Source organism: Phoca vitulina, unplaced genomic scaffold, assembly GCF_004348235.1.
Source record: "Phoca vitulina isolate PV1807 unplaced genomic scaffold, GSC_HSeal_1.0 scaffold10, whole genome shotgun sequence".
NCBI lineage: Eukaryota > Metazoa > Chordata > Mammalia > Carnivora > Phocidae > Phoca > Phoca vitulina.
The window spans coordinates 2,353,280-2,370,640 of NW_022589713.1; the positions used below are offsets into that span (position 1 = coordinate 2,353,280).

At 43.0% G+C, this 17,361-nt stretch overlaps 1 protein-coding gene across 1 annotated transcript in view; it reads right to left on the reverse strand.

The window, feature by feature from the left end:
* Positions 1-1,286: 1,286 nt before the first annotated feature.
* LEKR1 (leucine, glutamate and lysine rich 1) overlaps positions 1,287-17,361 on the reverse strand; it is a 209,987-nt gene continuing 193,912 nt past the window's right edge. Inside the window, exon 13 of the mRNA XM_032408367.1 lies at positions 1,287-1,771. Within this exon, the coding sequence (XP_032264258.1) occupies positions 1,742-1,771 (30 nt within the window). The 3' untranslated portion in view covers positions 1,287-1,741. The remainder of the gene's footprint in view (positions 1,772-17,361) is intronic.

Sequence of the window (17,361 nt, forward strand, 5' to 3'; positions counted from 1 at the left end):
CTGCCGGGGACCGAGGCCTGTGGCGTGTGGCTGGCCAAGCAAAGGCTTGCGGATCGGTGCGGAGCATCTCAGGCCGAGATCGGAGGACCACCAGCGGCCGAGATGCGGAGGTCTGCCTGCCGTGGTCACGGCCACCTGGCTGCTCTCACATCTGACTTGCTGCTGGCTGCATCTGGCCTGGGGGAGCCAGCGGGGTGAGGGGCAGGGGGGCTCTGATGAGAAAACCAAAGATTCGAGGCAGCAGGCGGGTTGTTGAGATCCTACTCTCCTCTCTGACACCAGGAGAGAAACTTGCTGGCAAGGGATGCAGCTGGGCTCTGCCAGGCACTGCTGCGTTAGAAGCCAAACATCGTCACAAAAGCCAGAATGACAGGAATTACGGTTCTGCACTGACGCACAGATACTGATGGAAGAGGTATTTCTCGTGTTGATTTTGCACTTCTAAGGGCACATCTGCAAAAACGGATATCAAAGGAGACGGGAACCGGGCAAGGAGGCACTCAGAGCAGCCTGGAGGAGCCTCTCTCCCAACCTCACTTTTCCCACCTGCAAGACACACGTCACAACACTTGTGGCAGCTGCCCGGGCAGCTTGGTCGAAAGAGCCAGTTTAACCAGGGGCTCTTAGGGGCACCTGGGTGGCTCAGTCGGTGAAGGGTCTGCCTTCGGCTCAGGTCATGATCCCAGGGTCCTGGGATCGAGCCCCGCATCGGGCTCCCTGCTCCACGGGAAGCCTGCTTCTCCCTCTCCCACTCCCCCTGCTTGTGTTCCCTCACTGTGTCTCTCTCTGTCAAATAAATAAATAAAATCTTTAAAATAAATAAATAAATAAACAGGGGCTCTTAGCTTAGGGTCAATGGCTGACAGGCTTCGTGGGGGCTGCAGAGCCCTGAAATTAGCACGAGCATTTTGTTTACACATGATTATGTGCATCTTCCTGGGGAGAGAGTCATAGCTTTCACTATATTCTCACGGAATAGAATTACTCTTAAAAGATTAAGAATATTGGTTTGGATAATGCGTGAAAGTGATGTACAACTATTACCAGCGAAGATTTAAGCTGTGATCAGTGAGGAGAAAGGGACCCAGAGGAGCACCGTACTATGTGTTAGGGTTTGTGTGGGACACACAGAGAAGTAGGAAGATTTTTGGCCTCCAGGAACATTGGATAGATTTTTGGACAGGGGAACAAAACATCAAAAATTAAGAAAAAAAGGTAACTATCAATAAGGTGGCTGAGAGGTCAGAGGAATTTAAGTGCCACGTAATTTCAGAAGTGGGAAAGGGCCTGGAAGGAGGGCAGGGCTGGGCGCAGGTGACGGCAGAGAAGGACCTCCGTGGAGGACTGGCCCCAGGGAGAGCCCACGCCCCCAAGCTTGCAGGGTGAGGGTAGACACACTCGGGGCTCGGGGTGCTCTGAGCGGGACTCAGGGTCTCAGAGGAGGAGGTTCCCAGGGTGATAGTCCATCCTGGATGCCCCTTCAGACATTTGGCTGTTTCTCAGCCCTTCAGCCTTTGCCCAGTTGGAAGGGGCTGAGGGGTTCCCCTGGAGAATCCCAGCGGGGAGCACAGAGCCTGCCCAGGACAGAAATCCTCTTCCTTGGGAAGGGATCCCAGTGACTCACAGGTTCCAGGCAGGATACTGCTCACGTCTAGACTTCATACTTGCTGTGATACATCCAGGCTGCTGCTGCACGGTTAGCCAAGTCCCTCCGGTCAGGCCTCTTGGAGTCAGCAGTTAGCTACCCCGGGCACGCTAAGCAGACAGAGCACTGGAAAATGGAGAAAAACATTGGAAATAATTTGGTCTTTCAGAAAAAAAATTACTGAAGTGTTCCCCATGAGAAAAGTCACGATGTAAATGTCTTTGCACTTATCCTGTGGTGTGGCAGCTTCTAAATTCTCCATATGGCAGGGCTACTGAAACCCTTCTTTAAAAAAAAAAAAAAAAAAAAGATTTATTTATTTTGAGAGAGAGTGGGGGGAGGGGCAGAGGGACGGGATCCTCAAGCAGACTCCACATTGAGCGTGGAGCCTGAGACGGGGCTCGATCTCACAACCCATGAGATCACGACCTGAGCCGAAACCAAGAGTCGGGGGCGCCTGGGTGGCTCAGTCGTTAAGCGTCTGCCTTCAGCTCAGGTCATGATCCCAGGGTCCTGGGATGGAGCCCCGCATCAGGCTCCCTGCTCGGCGGGAAGCCTGCTTCTCCCTCTCCCACTCCCTCTGCTTGTGTTCCTGTTCTCGCTATCTCGCTATCAAATAAATAAATAAAATCTAAAAAAAAAACAACAAAAAAAAGGAAACAAGAGTCGGGCGTTTAACCGAGCCACCCAGGTGCCCCCATGTAACCCCTCTTGTGCCCAGGGCTCCCTCTGGCCCTGCTCTGACCCTGGGCCCACTGACTGACAAGACCACCCTCCTCAACTCAGCAAGGCCCTCGAACAGATGGCCATCTCCACACTCCCCTTCAAGGTGCTGGGAAGGTTTTCTTGGGAACTCTTGAGACCTTGCCATGGTTCTGCAGATGTAAAAATCCTGTAGTTTTTTTTAGAATATGGTCTTGAAAACAGAAGTTGACTCTAGCAACCAGTACAGGACCACTCTCCCCACCTTGTACCCCAATACCAATGTCTCAAGGGAGCAGCTAATTACCTACCTACCTTTCCTCAAAGGGAATATTTTAAGAAGTCTGATCTGTCATACCCTAAGATGATTCTCCCAGGAAGGGAAGCAATGGGGATCTGAGACCAGGGCTCTTGGCCTCTTTCCAGAGAGTGGAGTCTGTCATTCCCAGACCACCCTCCCGTCTTCATGGGCCCCTCTTCCCCTTTATAACACTCTCCCAACCTAAGAACCCCTCCCTGACACTGACTTTTCATGTCCTCTAAGTGCAATGAGGCTCGTGTTACCTTGCTTCCGTCCTTAAAACTTACCTGTCCCTTTTGTCATGCTGCCACTGTCTGGCTAAACAACAGGGATCTCTGAGGGGGAATCTCGTCTCTTCTTCCTGTTCCCAAGCACCAGAGGTAACTTCAGGGCCAATGGCCTCATTTTCATCTGTTGTCAGCTATCAGGGAATGACAAGTCTGGGAGATACTGCCCTAAGGGTGTCCTCTTGGAGAGAGCCAGCCTCCTAAGTTTACACCCCTGATCCATGTTTGGCATCCCCCTCAAATGAAGCCATGTGACAATCTCTTTTGGATTCTCTCTTCTGCATCGGGCTTACCAGGCGGTGGAGGGACTCGAGCCTTGCCAAAGGCAGCGTGCAGGGCGTGGTTCTGGCCCTCTTTCAAGACTGCTTCCAGTCTACTTGCTTTCTGGTTGCTTTTAATCTAAGCCCAGACTTCCAAACAAAAAGGAAGTGGGGAGGGGAAGAAGCTAACACTCAGTTCAAATTAAAGCAGGATTATTTACTTTAATTAGTTATTCATCCCATCATCTAGCACGGTGCCTCACACATTGTAGCTCATATTTACAGTTTCCCATTTGTCCCTCATCAAAACCTAACAGGCCCCGGGTCTCTTGTCATTCCCACAGATTCCTACTTTGCTGTGGTGGGGTGGGGTGGGGTAGAGAGGCAGAGGCTCAGTGTGGCAAATGAATTTGGGCTCAGGGATTAACAAGGGTTAGGTATTAGTGTGCCTCCCCTGCCAGGTAACATGGTATGGTAGATAGTTTTTGGTTTGGGCTGGCTGTGCCCGGATTTACCTCTGGTAGTTACTTCTCCCATACACGGGAAGCTGTTTAGTCAAGGTGCCTTCCTGTTTCTGGCCCCAGGAGAGGCACTTGAACCTTGGGAGGTTGGTTGGATCTGCCTTCCCAGGAATTCAAAATTTGAGCCAAGTCATCAAAAGACAGAGGCCAGTTGGAGCTTATTCATTATTCATAGCAATGTACCCAGGGAACCCTGCTAAGAGGTCCTGTGTCTTAGACCCTCGATCCTATGTGGCTTCCTGCCCACTGAGTTTCCCACTTCCTGTCCATTATGTTCTGGTTTCTGAGCCTGGTTTCCCAGCCATTGAGAAATCAACTGTTTTTCCAGTAAATTCCCCCTTGGTTTAGATGAGCTGAGGTTGGCCGCTATTGCTTACCACCGAAGGAGTCCTAACTCATGCCCACAATGAACCTAGGTTTCTGAGTGTTCCTTAAGTCACACTTAGTGTTACAACATTGCCCCCAAGCTATGCTAGAAGCCAATGAAGCCTTTACATTTACCCTGACTCTGCAGTAATCATTTCCTAGAATCCATCTCTTTAGCAGCCAAGCCCATGCTGCTTATTAGTTGACTACGGTTTATAACCGCCTTTGGTTTCTTTCAGTCTTTTTTAGTTCAATTCAGACTGCGCCAAATCTCTCTACCCCAAACCTGGGGAACAGGCTTTCTTTCCACGTGGTCTGTGGCTTGATGCTCCTCAAACACATGCTAGGGAAATGTAAACCAGGACAGCATTTTTTTTTTTAAGATTTTATTTATTTATTTGACAGAGAGAGACAGCAAGAGAGGGAACACAAGCAGGGGGAGTGGGAGATGGAAAAACAGGCTTCCTGCGGAGCAGGGAGCCTGATGCGGGGCTTGATCCCAGGACCCTGAGATCATGACCTGAGCTGAAGGCAGCTGCTTAACTGACTGAGCCACCCAGGCGCCCCCAGGACAGCATTTTTGCAAACCAAATTGGAAAACTATAATCAAGAGCTTCTAAAAGTTCTTATTGAACTAGTAATTCAACTAACTCAAGAGATTAATCCTATGAAAATTGTCAGAGAAGCATAAAGATGAGTAACCATGTTTAGTACAGTATTATTTGGTAGTAGCAAAAACTTGAAGACAACCTGAATGTCCAGCAGCAGGGAAAAGGTTAAATAAACGATGGCCTATTCATATGATGATATATGATACATTCATTCAAGATCACAGCTTTGTAGAATATTTAATACAGCACGGAAAATTCCCATACTATCTTGTGTGTCAGGGGAAACAAACTAACCATGACACAAAAACGTATGTACAGGATAATCTCAATTTGTTTTATTCAAATTGGGAAGGACTGCACCAACATATTAGCTGTGGTATCTCTTGATGGGGCGATCATGGGTGGCCTAGTAGGCTGTACACTCTTTGAGGGTAGGAACTATTTCTTATTTATGGTGATAGCTCTAATTCCTACTTCAGGTCCAGGCACATAGCTTGCCTATTGAAATAATGAATGAGTTTCCTTCTACTTTTCCACAGTTTTCTTTTCTTTTAATAATGAATGTGCATTCTGTGTAAAATCAGAAAAAATTTTTTAGGAAATAAAGCTTTGGTGTATGAGGTTTATTGGAATCCTATTCATGCTTCAAGGTCATGATGGCAGTTTTAAAATGTGGCAATAAATATCTGATTACTCCTTGCATAGAGAGGTAGAGTCTGTGTCCAGTCCTTTTAAATGAAACTGCTTCCACCAATGAGCACAATGGAAATGGTGCTATGTGATTCCCGAGGCCAGGTCAAAAGAGGCTATGTAGTTTCTGCCTTGTTTGTTAGGAGCACTTGATATGGAAGCCCTGGACCTCAATGTAAGAGGTCCAGCACCCTGAGGCTGCAGCACGGGAGAGGCCATCCGGGCTGCTATGGTTGACATTCGAGCTGAGCCTGTCCTTCATTCCAGGGATGTGGCCCAAGAAGCCATCCTAGAAGCGGATGCTTTCCACACTCTGTCCTTTGAGTCGCTCCCAGCCAACTGGGCTTCAGACAGCATGGAGTAGAGACAGTCTATCCACATTGTGTCCTGTTCCAATTCATGACCCATAGACCCCTGAGCCTTATAAATGGGTGGTTGTTTTATGCTGCTAGTCTGGGGTGCTTTGTTAGACGTCAACAGATACCAAACAGTTCTCCTCAAACTTCTCCCTCTTTGTGAAACCTTCCCTGCTCTTTCCTGTCCTTCCCACAATCCTAAGCCCCAAATTAAAATTAGTCATTCTTGTCTCCCAAAGCCCTTTGTTATACCTGTATCAGAGAACTGACTCATCTTGTCTTTCTATGGATGATGAGTTAAGGGCAGCAACTCTGTGAGTCATTTTTGCTTTTTCAGAACACCTAGCACAGTTTCAGAACACCAGCACACTGAATCGAAGGGATGGTTCCTCTATGCCTCGTGCTATTAGTATAATGCACAAGAGAGATGGAAATTGACACAGAAACCAAATTCGGTGTGTACGTCAGGCTTTCATGGAATTCTGGCTACTTCCTTGTTTCTGGGCTGCAACTCAATATCACAGTGGGATGGCATTATAGCTGCGAACTAACCTAATGTCTTAAGTTTGTTTGAGCTGCCCCAACAAAATACCACAGACTGGGTGGCTTAAACCACAGGAACTTATTTTTTTAAGTTCTAAAGGCTGCAAGTTCAAGATCAAGGTGTTGGCAGGTTTGGTCTCTCTGAGGTCTCTCTCCTTGGCTTGCGCACTGCTGCCTTCTCTCCGTGTCCTCGCATGGTCTTTCTTCTATGCACACACACCGCTTATGTCTCTTCCTCTTATAAGGACACCAGTTCTATTGGATTAGGGTCCCACTCTTATGACCTCATTTAACTCTACCTCTTGAAAAGTCCTATCTCCAAATACAGTCATGATAGGAAGTAGGGCTTCAACATATGAATCAGAGGGGTACACAATTCAGGCTAGCACACCAAAGGACACAATGGATTCCTAGTTATTATTTGCACTCCCTGTAGTTTTAGGTGTCAGTGAAAAGAACTAATGAACTCAGTGATCCAAATTCTATCCATAAACACTTTCTTGGTTTTAAGTTCCAGGCTTATACCATTCTCCCTCTCATAGCCTTTCAAATAATGGCCTGCTTAGGGGATGGACGGCTGTGATAACTTGTCCTTCACACCCAGTGACAACGTTTGATACCATGTAGGTTTTATTTGTTTGTTTGGTTTTCGTTTGATACCCAGTGCAACCTCCAACAAATCTTCAGTGTCCCTGTCAGCAGTGACACAGTGCAGACTGCAGAGTGATCCACACCCTTGGCCATGTGTCAGTGGGTGTTCTTCCACTGCAACCCGTCGGTTTACTGACGCTGAATCAAGCGTATCAATACAGGGGCTTGGGAAGGAAACTGTCAGAAGTGATCAGAGAATGATGTAAGGAGATGCAGGAAGGCCAGGAGCTAGAGTGACCAGCAACCACTTTCTGGAGTTTTTCTTTTCAAATTAATTCCTAGCAATTTCCTTTTTGGTCAGCCTCTGTTTTTATTGTCTTATATCCTATTCCAAAAGTGAGTGAGTGAGAGAGAGAGACAGAGAGAGAGAGAAAGATAGAACACAAACTTCTATTGAGTAGAATTGGATCTGGGACAATTTTATGCCCAGATCTGTGAGCTACAGGTGCTAAATAAGGCATGGAGCAAATACTCAACATCACACATTTGCCCTTTGCAATTCAAATGAAAGTGCACCCATCTTGCCGTTTTCACCCTTGTGTTCAACTGGTCTTTGTCACACTACCTTGTTGTCATTCCCCAGCCCTCCGCCCACCATACTTTCACCACTTATGGGATGAGGAGGCATTGCTTGTTCTGATCCATGCTATCACCAGTGCTCCACACGAATCGACCGGCTCTCATTTTCACACAGGGTAGCACATGTAGCCCGTTAGCACCCTGCCTGTACGGAGGGCTCGAATTCTAAACAGTTCTTTATGTGAACATCACTTCTGAAATGCATTTGATCTGTTGGTTGAAACTGGTAAGAATTTTGTTCCAAGCTGTAAGAAGGCTTTATCCCTGCTCAACACCATAAAGCTCTCAAGATTTTCTTTCTTGAATTGTCTAAAGGTACGATGAGATTCAATTTGCTAAGAGTCTTTGTTTTTGACACAAAGACAAACATGCACTCCTGCACTACTTCACAAATCAATGACTCATTTGAAAAAAACCTCCCAGGATCATGAATTCTCCAGATAGAGAGAGAACCCAAGTCATGCTTTAACAATTTTAGTATGCTCTCTCTCTATTGCTTCATTTCAGAAAAGAGGTATAATTACTATCTTTATCAGTCAGACTCATAGCCCAGCACCTGTTAGAAAATTAAAAAATATTTTCCCCACATCACATTACAAAGCGAGGCCCATTGTTTTCTTGCAGTTGTTGGTATTCACGCCTTTGCCAAAATGACTATATTGGAGGTTTTAAAAGCCATAGTGATAATAAGAAACAATGACTAGAGACTTTTCCAAATGCCAATACATAAAGATAATAACATGAACTTGATAAACTCTGATTTTTATTCCTTTTAAATTGTCCATAAATTAATAAAGGAGAGTCTGTTTCTCCCAGGCCTGACAAAATGGCAGATACAGACCATTCAGAGTTGTTTCCTTAAAAACACACCCCAGGTAGTCACTTATGCATTAGGTGTGGAATTCAGTCAGTGCTAAGTATGGAAGGAGATTCGATATATTTGAGTATATTGTGGACCTAAAAAGAATAATTGTAAGTAAGTAAAACTGATATCATGACATAAAAACTATCTAGCTCAAGAAGGAGCAAGGTGTGATAAAAAAAAATCTTTACACAGTCCATCTCTTGCCTAAATGCTGTATACAGAGATAAAGGTCAAAATAGTATGGTTCTGCAGATGATAGATGTAGTGTTTGATCCCAATGTCAGACAAAAAGACAGTTAGATGGTCAGCTGTCACTGCTTTGCCATACTTCTCCAGCAACTTCAAACGGTGTTTCTTAACAAGACTAATATGAAATTTACTTTGAATGAGAAATACATGCTGCACAGTTACATATCATTTGGGGTACCACAGGGAGAGTTCCACTAACCCTTGCAACCAGCCCCGCGTACAGGTAACATTTCCAGGCCTCTGCCATGCACATAGTAGGGAAAAGCAAAGAGCAGAAAGGCGGTGCAATACATGCCCTTGGCCAATGATGACAGTAAGTAAAATGCAAAGAGAGAAATCTGTGTCCTTTTTACATAGGCTTTTTGATTAAAGTCATTTTTTATATTCTTTTCCTTTTCCTGAAGCCATGAATCAATACTGAATGAATTAGTGAATTATTGGTTGAACAGGCAGTATGTTCTTCATCTCTTAAAGAAATTTCTTATTTCATCTATTTTATAAAATAATTATAAGGTCAACAGTTTATTAATGACAAGATTAACGGAGCACCTGGGGTTCATTCAAATTGGAGCATTATCGAGGAGCAATTTTAAGCCAGGCCAAGTAGTTTTATGATCAAACACTGAGTTGTGATCTGTAGAAAAACAGGGTTTTGATTTTCCTCTTTAATTTTTTTTTTTTTTTTTACAGTATTAAGTATAAGAAAATTCACCATCTGGTAAAGATATTCCTTAATTTACTACCTCAGCATAATGATTGGAACAAAGAATTTAATAAATGTTTGTTGAATGAATAAATGAATGAACAGACGATATAAAATTAAAAACTGTGGATGACCATTGTACTTAAAAATCAGCATTACTTTTCAGGATTAATTTTAGATAGCAATGATTATTCTAATTTGCTATGGACTAAAATTAACCACTGAATCAAAAGAAATAAAACATATATCCTGGGTTGTTGTTTTTTTTTTCCCAAACAGAAAAATAGTTTCTTCATTAAACACTGTTATCAATTTGCTTCTCGCAGAAACAGATGACCAAAGGAATTTTCTAGCTTTGAATTCTTATATTAGAAAAAAAAGAGAAATGTTTTAAATAGTTCTGCTAAACTTGTACTTTCACAAGCAGAAATGGGAAGAAAATTTAAAAACAAAATAAATAAAAGAAAGGTAATAATAATGTTAAAATTTGGGTCTTCTGGGAAGGAGACACAAGACAGAATTAGAAGTGTATGTAATTTATTGGTGCAAATTCCTTTAAAGGGGAAAGAGGAGAGGGAGAAAGGGCCCGCAGGGAAATCCTTCAGGCCACGAAGCAGGTGTGGTACCTGTGAGTGAGAGAAAGCAGTAAGGAGGATTGGGGGTGCAGAGCTGAGCACGTCTCAGCCAGCCCAACGGGAGTGGGGGGGGGGTCCCCATGAGCAGTCCTGCACTGGCCAGAAATTACAACAATGTTCAGTCATTGCCCAGGGTCTTCCTGGAAGCACATGGCTTCAGCTTGGGAAAAAAGGGCAGATCCTAAAGGATCCCATAGCTGGAGGCTATTGGCGAACTCACACCACTTGGAGCAGGTACTTAATTGGAGATTAAGCCACACTCTTATGTGGCTGCTACAGTTTACTCCTTGTGCCACATGGATTTGCTTCCTTTATATATTTGGGGCACAGATCTGCCACGGTTCCTGTATTAGTTATCTACTGCTATGTAACAAGTTATCCCCAAATTTAGCAGCTTAAAGAACACATATTATTATCTCATACAGTCTGTAAGAGCCAGGAATCAGGGAGTAGCTTAGCTGCATCATTCTGGTTCAAGGTCTTTCATGAGACTGTAGTCAAGATGTTGGCTAGACAAGGAGTCATCACAAGACTTGACTGGGGCTAAAGAATTCTGCTTCTGAGCTCACTCATGTGGTTGCTGGCTGGCCTCAGTTTCTTGCTGGCTATTGGTCTGAGATCTCCATTCTTCTTCATGTGGGCCTCTCTGAAAGCCACCTGAATGTCTCATGACCAACTGTAGCTGGCAAGTTGGCAAGTGATGTGAGAGAGAGCAAGGACGAGAGAGAAAGAGAGAGAGAGAGACTAAAACAGAAGGCATAGTCTTTTACAACCTAATTTGGAAGTTATATAACCATCCCTTCCACCATATTCTATTGGTTGCCCAGAACAACCTTGACATAATGTGAGAGGGACCACACAAGGGTATGAATATCAAGGGGCAGGGATCATTTGGGGCTGTCTTGGAAGCTAGCTAATGCAGTTACCATGAACATCCCTTCCTGAAGGCAAACTTGGAAAAGGGAAGGTAGCAGGACAAACTAAAGCCCCTGCCACAGCAGTTGGGTTTAGGGTCATTACTGGTACTCATTGTCACTCTCCTCCACTCTCCATTCCAAATTCCCCCAGTCACCTGCTATTACCTCTGCTGCTCTTTGTGGTTGCCAGTATGATGACACCTTTTCTCACTTACTGCTACCTGGGCACAGAGAATACAAAGGAACCCAAAGAACCTGGTGGCATCTGGAGCTTGTAATTCGAAGGGACTCTTGATGTGTTGGGGTGAGAGTGTACCCCCTCTGGAGATCGGGACTGCAGAGGTCAGAGTTGTAGAAACAGGATGGGAAACTTATACCAATGGGTCATTGGAATGATGGTAAGTGGGGCCACTCCTGGTTCCATCTTTGGTTCCAAGACGTCTGTGTTCTTTCAACACAGTCCTTTAGAGAGGTCTTCAATTCAGCATATATACTGCATTCTGGAGGAAGCTCCACACAATATTGCCCCTAGTTGATTGAACTAGGCATGCTAAAAGGTTTACCCAATGAAAACAACCAAAATGTTAGATAAAATAACTAAGAAAACATTTTTAAAAGGCATCACTGAGATGGCACAAAAGTAAAGAATCTGCAGAGATCAAAAACAAGATAAAAGTAACTACTTTGGGAGAGGAAAACTAAAGCCAGCTCTCTTTGTGTTAGGCCCATGCAAAATTGGAAATCTTTTTTTTTTGCGGGGGGGTACAATATTATTTAACAATTCTATACATTACTCAGTGCCCATCACGGTAAGTGGACCCTTAATCCTTTTTAACTATTTCACCCATCCCCCCACCTACAACATTGGAAGTCTTACAGAAGATTCCCACGTGAAGCTGGAATCTCAAAGGGCTTTACCTTCAATTAAGGATGAGTGAAAAATGAACCGCTATGCAGAAGGGGACAGCAATACGTCTGATTTGATTTTTATGCTGGGGGAGAGAGGTAGGAAATCTCACTTGAGAGTTTATAACTACAGCCTGGCCTTCATGTGGCTTTTTGTATGAAGTTATACCACCTGTATCTGAAAACTTAAAATAGGAGCATTTTAATTAAAGTGCTCCCAGAATGTTTATATAATCAACTGGGAGGAGCAAATGAAATATTTTCTAGAAGAATGCAATCTCAACCCAGGTCTCAAAGAATTCCCATAAAGTTCCAAAGAACATAAGCTCACATAAAACCACACATAGGCATACTCTGCCTTCTCCCCTCCCCTGTAGGAAAATAAAGCACCGTGAGTGAGAACAAGCAGAAACAGGTAGCAAAATCAGATCGGTAAAGATGATCAGACACAGAATATAAAATAACCATGTTTGGTATGGTGAACAAATAAATATTTTTGAGCAAGGACTAAGAGATGGCTTATGAAAAAACAAATCAAGCAGATTGGTGAAAAATTGAATAAAATTTTCTGAAATGAAAAATTGCTTTATGCAGAGAGATTATGAGACCAAATGGAGGAAAGTCTGCAAGAAGAAATGGTAAGCAAAGAAATGGATAATTACATTGGGTAAATCTAAACACTGACTATATATCATAGTAGGAATAATGTCTAATTTGTGAGGCTAAACAAACAAGATAGAATTCAAATACTGGTCAAACTATAATATAAACTGGAATGGGGTAAAAAAAACTGTAGTCTAAATATTCTAAGGTTCTTGCATTGTTTGGATGGATCGTCAAGAAATGAAGTAAGTGTGTTCAAATGCCTAGGGTAACTCTTAAAAATAGACATAGAGTGATTAATTCCAAAGGAGAGGTAGGGGGTGGGGTAGGAAGAGCAAAAGATGAAAAGAAAAAAGAAATCTATTCAGAAGATGGCAAGAAAGGAAGAAAGAGAGAGAGAAATGGAGAGCACATAATAAGATGATAGAAATAAATCAAAGGAAGAAGAGCAAAGACAGAGTCTTAAGATCCTCTGCCCCAAATCAAAACAATGGAAGTTTATACACATTCTAAAATGATGGGTGTTAATTTCATACTGTTATTAACAATGAAAAAAATGGGCATAAATGACCTTTGAGAATAAAAGGCTTTATTCCACAAAAGAAACTTTAACTTCTGAAGACCTGCGTCTCAAAAATGGGCTTTTATAGACAATTTTTATGAGCACTCTATGATTACTAAATTTAGAACATGTTTTTATTCTTATAAATTTTGGCCTTTGACTTTATCTGGAGAGTTCTTCTTGTGAACTGCTGTATAATTCGTTATATCTCTCTCCTTTTGTACCAGTTTTAACACTCTTTTTCTCCTTTGTCTGTATTTAGAAGGACTTGCTTTTTTAAGGCTACAGCTAGGACATCATATTCTAGAAATAAATCAGAAAGCACAGGACCTAAAGACCTAATATAGAAAATGACACATTTTAAAAAAAGGAATATGAGACCTATAATATTCTGCTTCTACAGGATGCTAAATAGCTTCCTAAAGGGTCTTTATAAGATTCTGCAATAGATCTTTTCCATAGATCTGTTTTGGCTTGTTTTTTCCTACCTGCTCTTTTCTCCCCTTTGTTTTATAATGCTTTTTCCATGGGTTCTAAGCTCTTTCTGTCTTTTCTTTCAGTCTTTTCTTTCTCTCTCTCTCCCTTTCTTTCTTTTTTCCTTTCCTTTCTTTTCTTTTCTTCCTTTTTCTTTCCTTCTGTCTCTCTCTCTTTCTCTGTCTCTTCTTAATTGCTCATCCTCAAATGAGGCTAGATCATTATGTCAACAGACACAGTCTAGAGATGTCACTCAACTTTGCTCTGAAGTGAGGGTCCTATCCCTTTTCAGAGACACAACTGGAGGGCAAGGTGATGTGCCTCGTCCCCAGTCTAATTCCCAGCTTACAGTGCCTATTTGCCAATCCAGACTTTGCCACTTACAAGCTGTGTGACTTTGGGTGAGCTGCTTCGCCTCTCCATGCCTCAGTTTTCTCCCCTGGAAAAGGAAGCTAATGTATATACCAACCTCACAGAGTTCTTAGGAGGATGAAATGAAATACTTTTAAAACTCCTAGCGCTGCGGACTGCCCATCATAAGCAATAAATAGAACTATTATCGCCATTGCTCCTCCCACCACACTTGCTGTCTTTCCTACGGCCAGTTCTGTAGGGCAGGACAGGGCACACCTCCCCCCTCCCTGTGCTCTCAGTCTCGCCCATGCTGCCCCACAACTGCCCCAGAGAGACTTCCACGTTCCGGGATGTAAGACCTCGCTGCCCGTCTCTCCCTCCCTACTGCCATTTGCACCAGCTGCTTCTTTAGCCTTTTTTTTTTTTTTTTTTTTCCCAGGAGTTTCCAATGCAGGGTGTTCCCAGCAGAGTGGCCTGGGTGCTTTGAGGGGCAGCACCCCTGTGGCACAGCAGTGGGCGTACAGGTTCTCGAGATTCTGTTGCCTGTGTGCTGTGAGTGTGGGACCTTTTCTTTTCCGTCACAGGGGTTTTAATGAGCTATTGGGAGGGACTGCACCAGGGCCTGCAAACCGGCGATCCCACCATTTTACACCAGAAATCTAGTTCCTGCTTTTAAACTGGGAACACAGAGTGAAGGCACAGCCCAATGCCCGTGAAGGGGGCCCTTTCACCAGGCGAGGCATCCGGGCCTTTCTTATTCATGCTCTCTCAGTGATGAAAGAAAACCCCTTGGTCTGACCTGCGGTGAGACCCTGATTTTAACCTGAGATGGCCAAGGGAGTATGATAGCTCTCTTTTTACACACATTTAGAGAAGTTAGAAGATCTGAGGTTAAATTTTCCCCTCAGGAGTGCTAAGACGAAATCGAAAGATGGCCAAGGAAAACTGCTGAGACAACACTCTCTTCATGTTTCCAGGAAAATTCAGAGCCTTTATGAGAAGCTCTGTATATGGAACCCAACGGTACTACATTTGGAATCAGGTTTGTATTAAACCCGTACCTGCAGTGACTGAGTTTCAATAATGTATGAATACGTAGTTTCTTCATTAAAAGTTTGGCTGCTTTTACACTAACAAAGGCCAGAAGAGGCATACGTAATAAAAATAAATACACAAATAGTTTACGAAGATGTTGTGGTTGAAATATAGTCAGGATCATACACTCAATCAGGTCACGTACCCGCAGACCCAGTTGGACACCTACTTTTCCCTGTGTCCTTCTAATAGCTATCCTAGTTCTGGAGGGTAGGGATGGAAGCAGAAACTCTTGGTATCTGGGGGCCATTAATAATTAAGAATGTGCCTATGAAGTTAGCATTAGAAACATTCAGGACATTGTAACTAAAATAAGAGCAGCATCTACACACCTGCTACCGAAATGCATCATGACCAATGTAAAGCACGAAATTGCAGATTGTTTAACAAACATTTTCAAGGCCCCTTAAAACATAAGCAAAAACTCTAATATTGGTTGTAAAACTGTATCTGAGTCATGAATAATAACATCAAAACATGGAAAAATCTCTCTTTCCATCAAATAGGTGTGTACTATGTCCAGGTCACAAATGGTCAAAAGAAACTCTTTCCCCACTTCTACATGAATTACGTAGATATCAAGAATTTGGCGACATTAACAGTTACTGGATCAGAGTTCCAGCCACGTTATTTATGGAAAGTTTAAGCCCTCCTTGACCCCAAACTTAACTTTAATGTCTCACATTCCTCTTCACTACTTCTCCTACTGTTGCTAGGGACTGGAAAATGAAGAACGTTCTTCTTGGCGGTTGCAGGTGTGCCTTAGACTGCAGAAGGTGAACAGGCTTTGTCCATTTGGGGGTTCCTTTGGTTAAGAATGTTATAAAGAGTTCCACTGGGACATGATCACAGAGAACCACAAAGACAGCACCAATGCTGCACTCGGAAATTTCCCTCTTCTCTGATCTGGGCCCAAGGCTAGAAGAAGTATGAAGTAGCTCTCAGGATCCTCTCCCTGACACTCTGTACCCTGGTTGGAGGCAGGCTGAGAGAAGGGAGCACAAACTCCATCTTGGATCTGAAGTCTGGGAGCCCAACCCTCTGATCTGAGGTTTTATACTTGATTTTGCCCAGAAGGTCTAATACTCTGATGCAAACAGGATTCTGGTTGATTTGACTTGCTAACTTAGAACAGTGGCCTTTACATGGAGAACATGTATCCCAGGGGTACTTGAAAGGGTTGATGATCTTAAGTTCATAGATACTGTGAACTTAAGATTCCCCTAATTCCCTGACTTATAAATATTGCTGTTAAAGTGTCATGTTAGAAATGTAATATTTTAGTACACATTGGGATTTTCTGGTAGATTGCAGAGATGGGAGTTAGACAATTTTGGACTACTGGTTCTCTTCTTCTGTGCCCTGTATTTGTCAAATACCATTTGAGGGACAGTTTCATGAAAGCAAGGCAAAAATAATGTTAACTAGTGTTGAATAAGAAAGGTTGATTATTGAAAATGCCCCCTCCTGCAATGCATTTAAATATAAGCAGCTCTTTTCAGCTCTTCTTGATATTTATCCTCAGACATATTATTAGCTAGGAAAAAACAAACAAACTTCAAATAGCAAAGCAGTATAGGTTAGTGTCCCTAATTCTTTTAAATGTAATTAGAATATTTTCTTAGATTTTCAAACTTTTCAAGATATACTAGATAAAAGTTCTGAGATCTTTTCACTTGGCACTTACTCTTCAGGTAGTTAAAACTAATTTTTATCAGATACTGCTTGAAATGTTTATTAAAATACAGTAAAACCCTCATCTTCTTTCATCATAAAAGTTAAATATTTTTAATATTTTTAAATATTTTCTACCTCCTGTTAACAAAAAGCAAACAATATCCTGTGTACAGACCAATTTTCTTTTACTGTATCTACTTTCTTTTTCATTAAATGTAAAAGGAAACATTAGATATTGATTCATTTCATCAAGAAGTGCAATGTAAATAAAATTGAACTTTTATGCTTAATAATTACTTATCACAATTTGTGCTATATTTATGTTGTTTAAATAGTAGTAAGTAATATTAATAAGAGATCCTGGAGGGACCTTGGAAAGATAGCAGAGTAAGAGGACCCTGAGCTTACCCTGTCCCATGTTCTCAACTAGATATCATCCTCATCCAAGTCAATACACTGGAGAGTGGTCTGAGCAAACGGTAGCAGAACTAACTCCACAAGTAAATATAGAGAAGAAGCTGCATCTGAAGAGTTAGGAAGATCAGAAAGACAGAGGGAAGCTGCCTGCAGGAGGGAGGGAGCTGCGCATGTGGAGAAGGCACAGAAAGGGGTCCTTGCACCAGGGGGCTCACATGAGGAAGACTAATCCCCGTAACATTTGGCTTTAAAAACCTGAGGGACTGAATTCCATGAGTTTGTAAAGCCAGTGGGACTGGAGCCTGAAGCTTTAAAAGGGTGAGTGATAGCTGGGTTGCTGCACTTAAAGAGACAGCAGCCTGCGCAGAGAGGCAACATAAAAATGGCAGTTC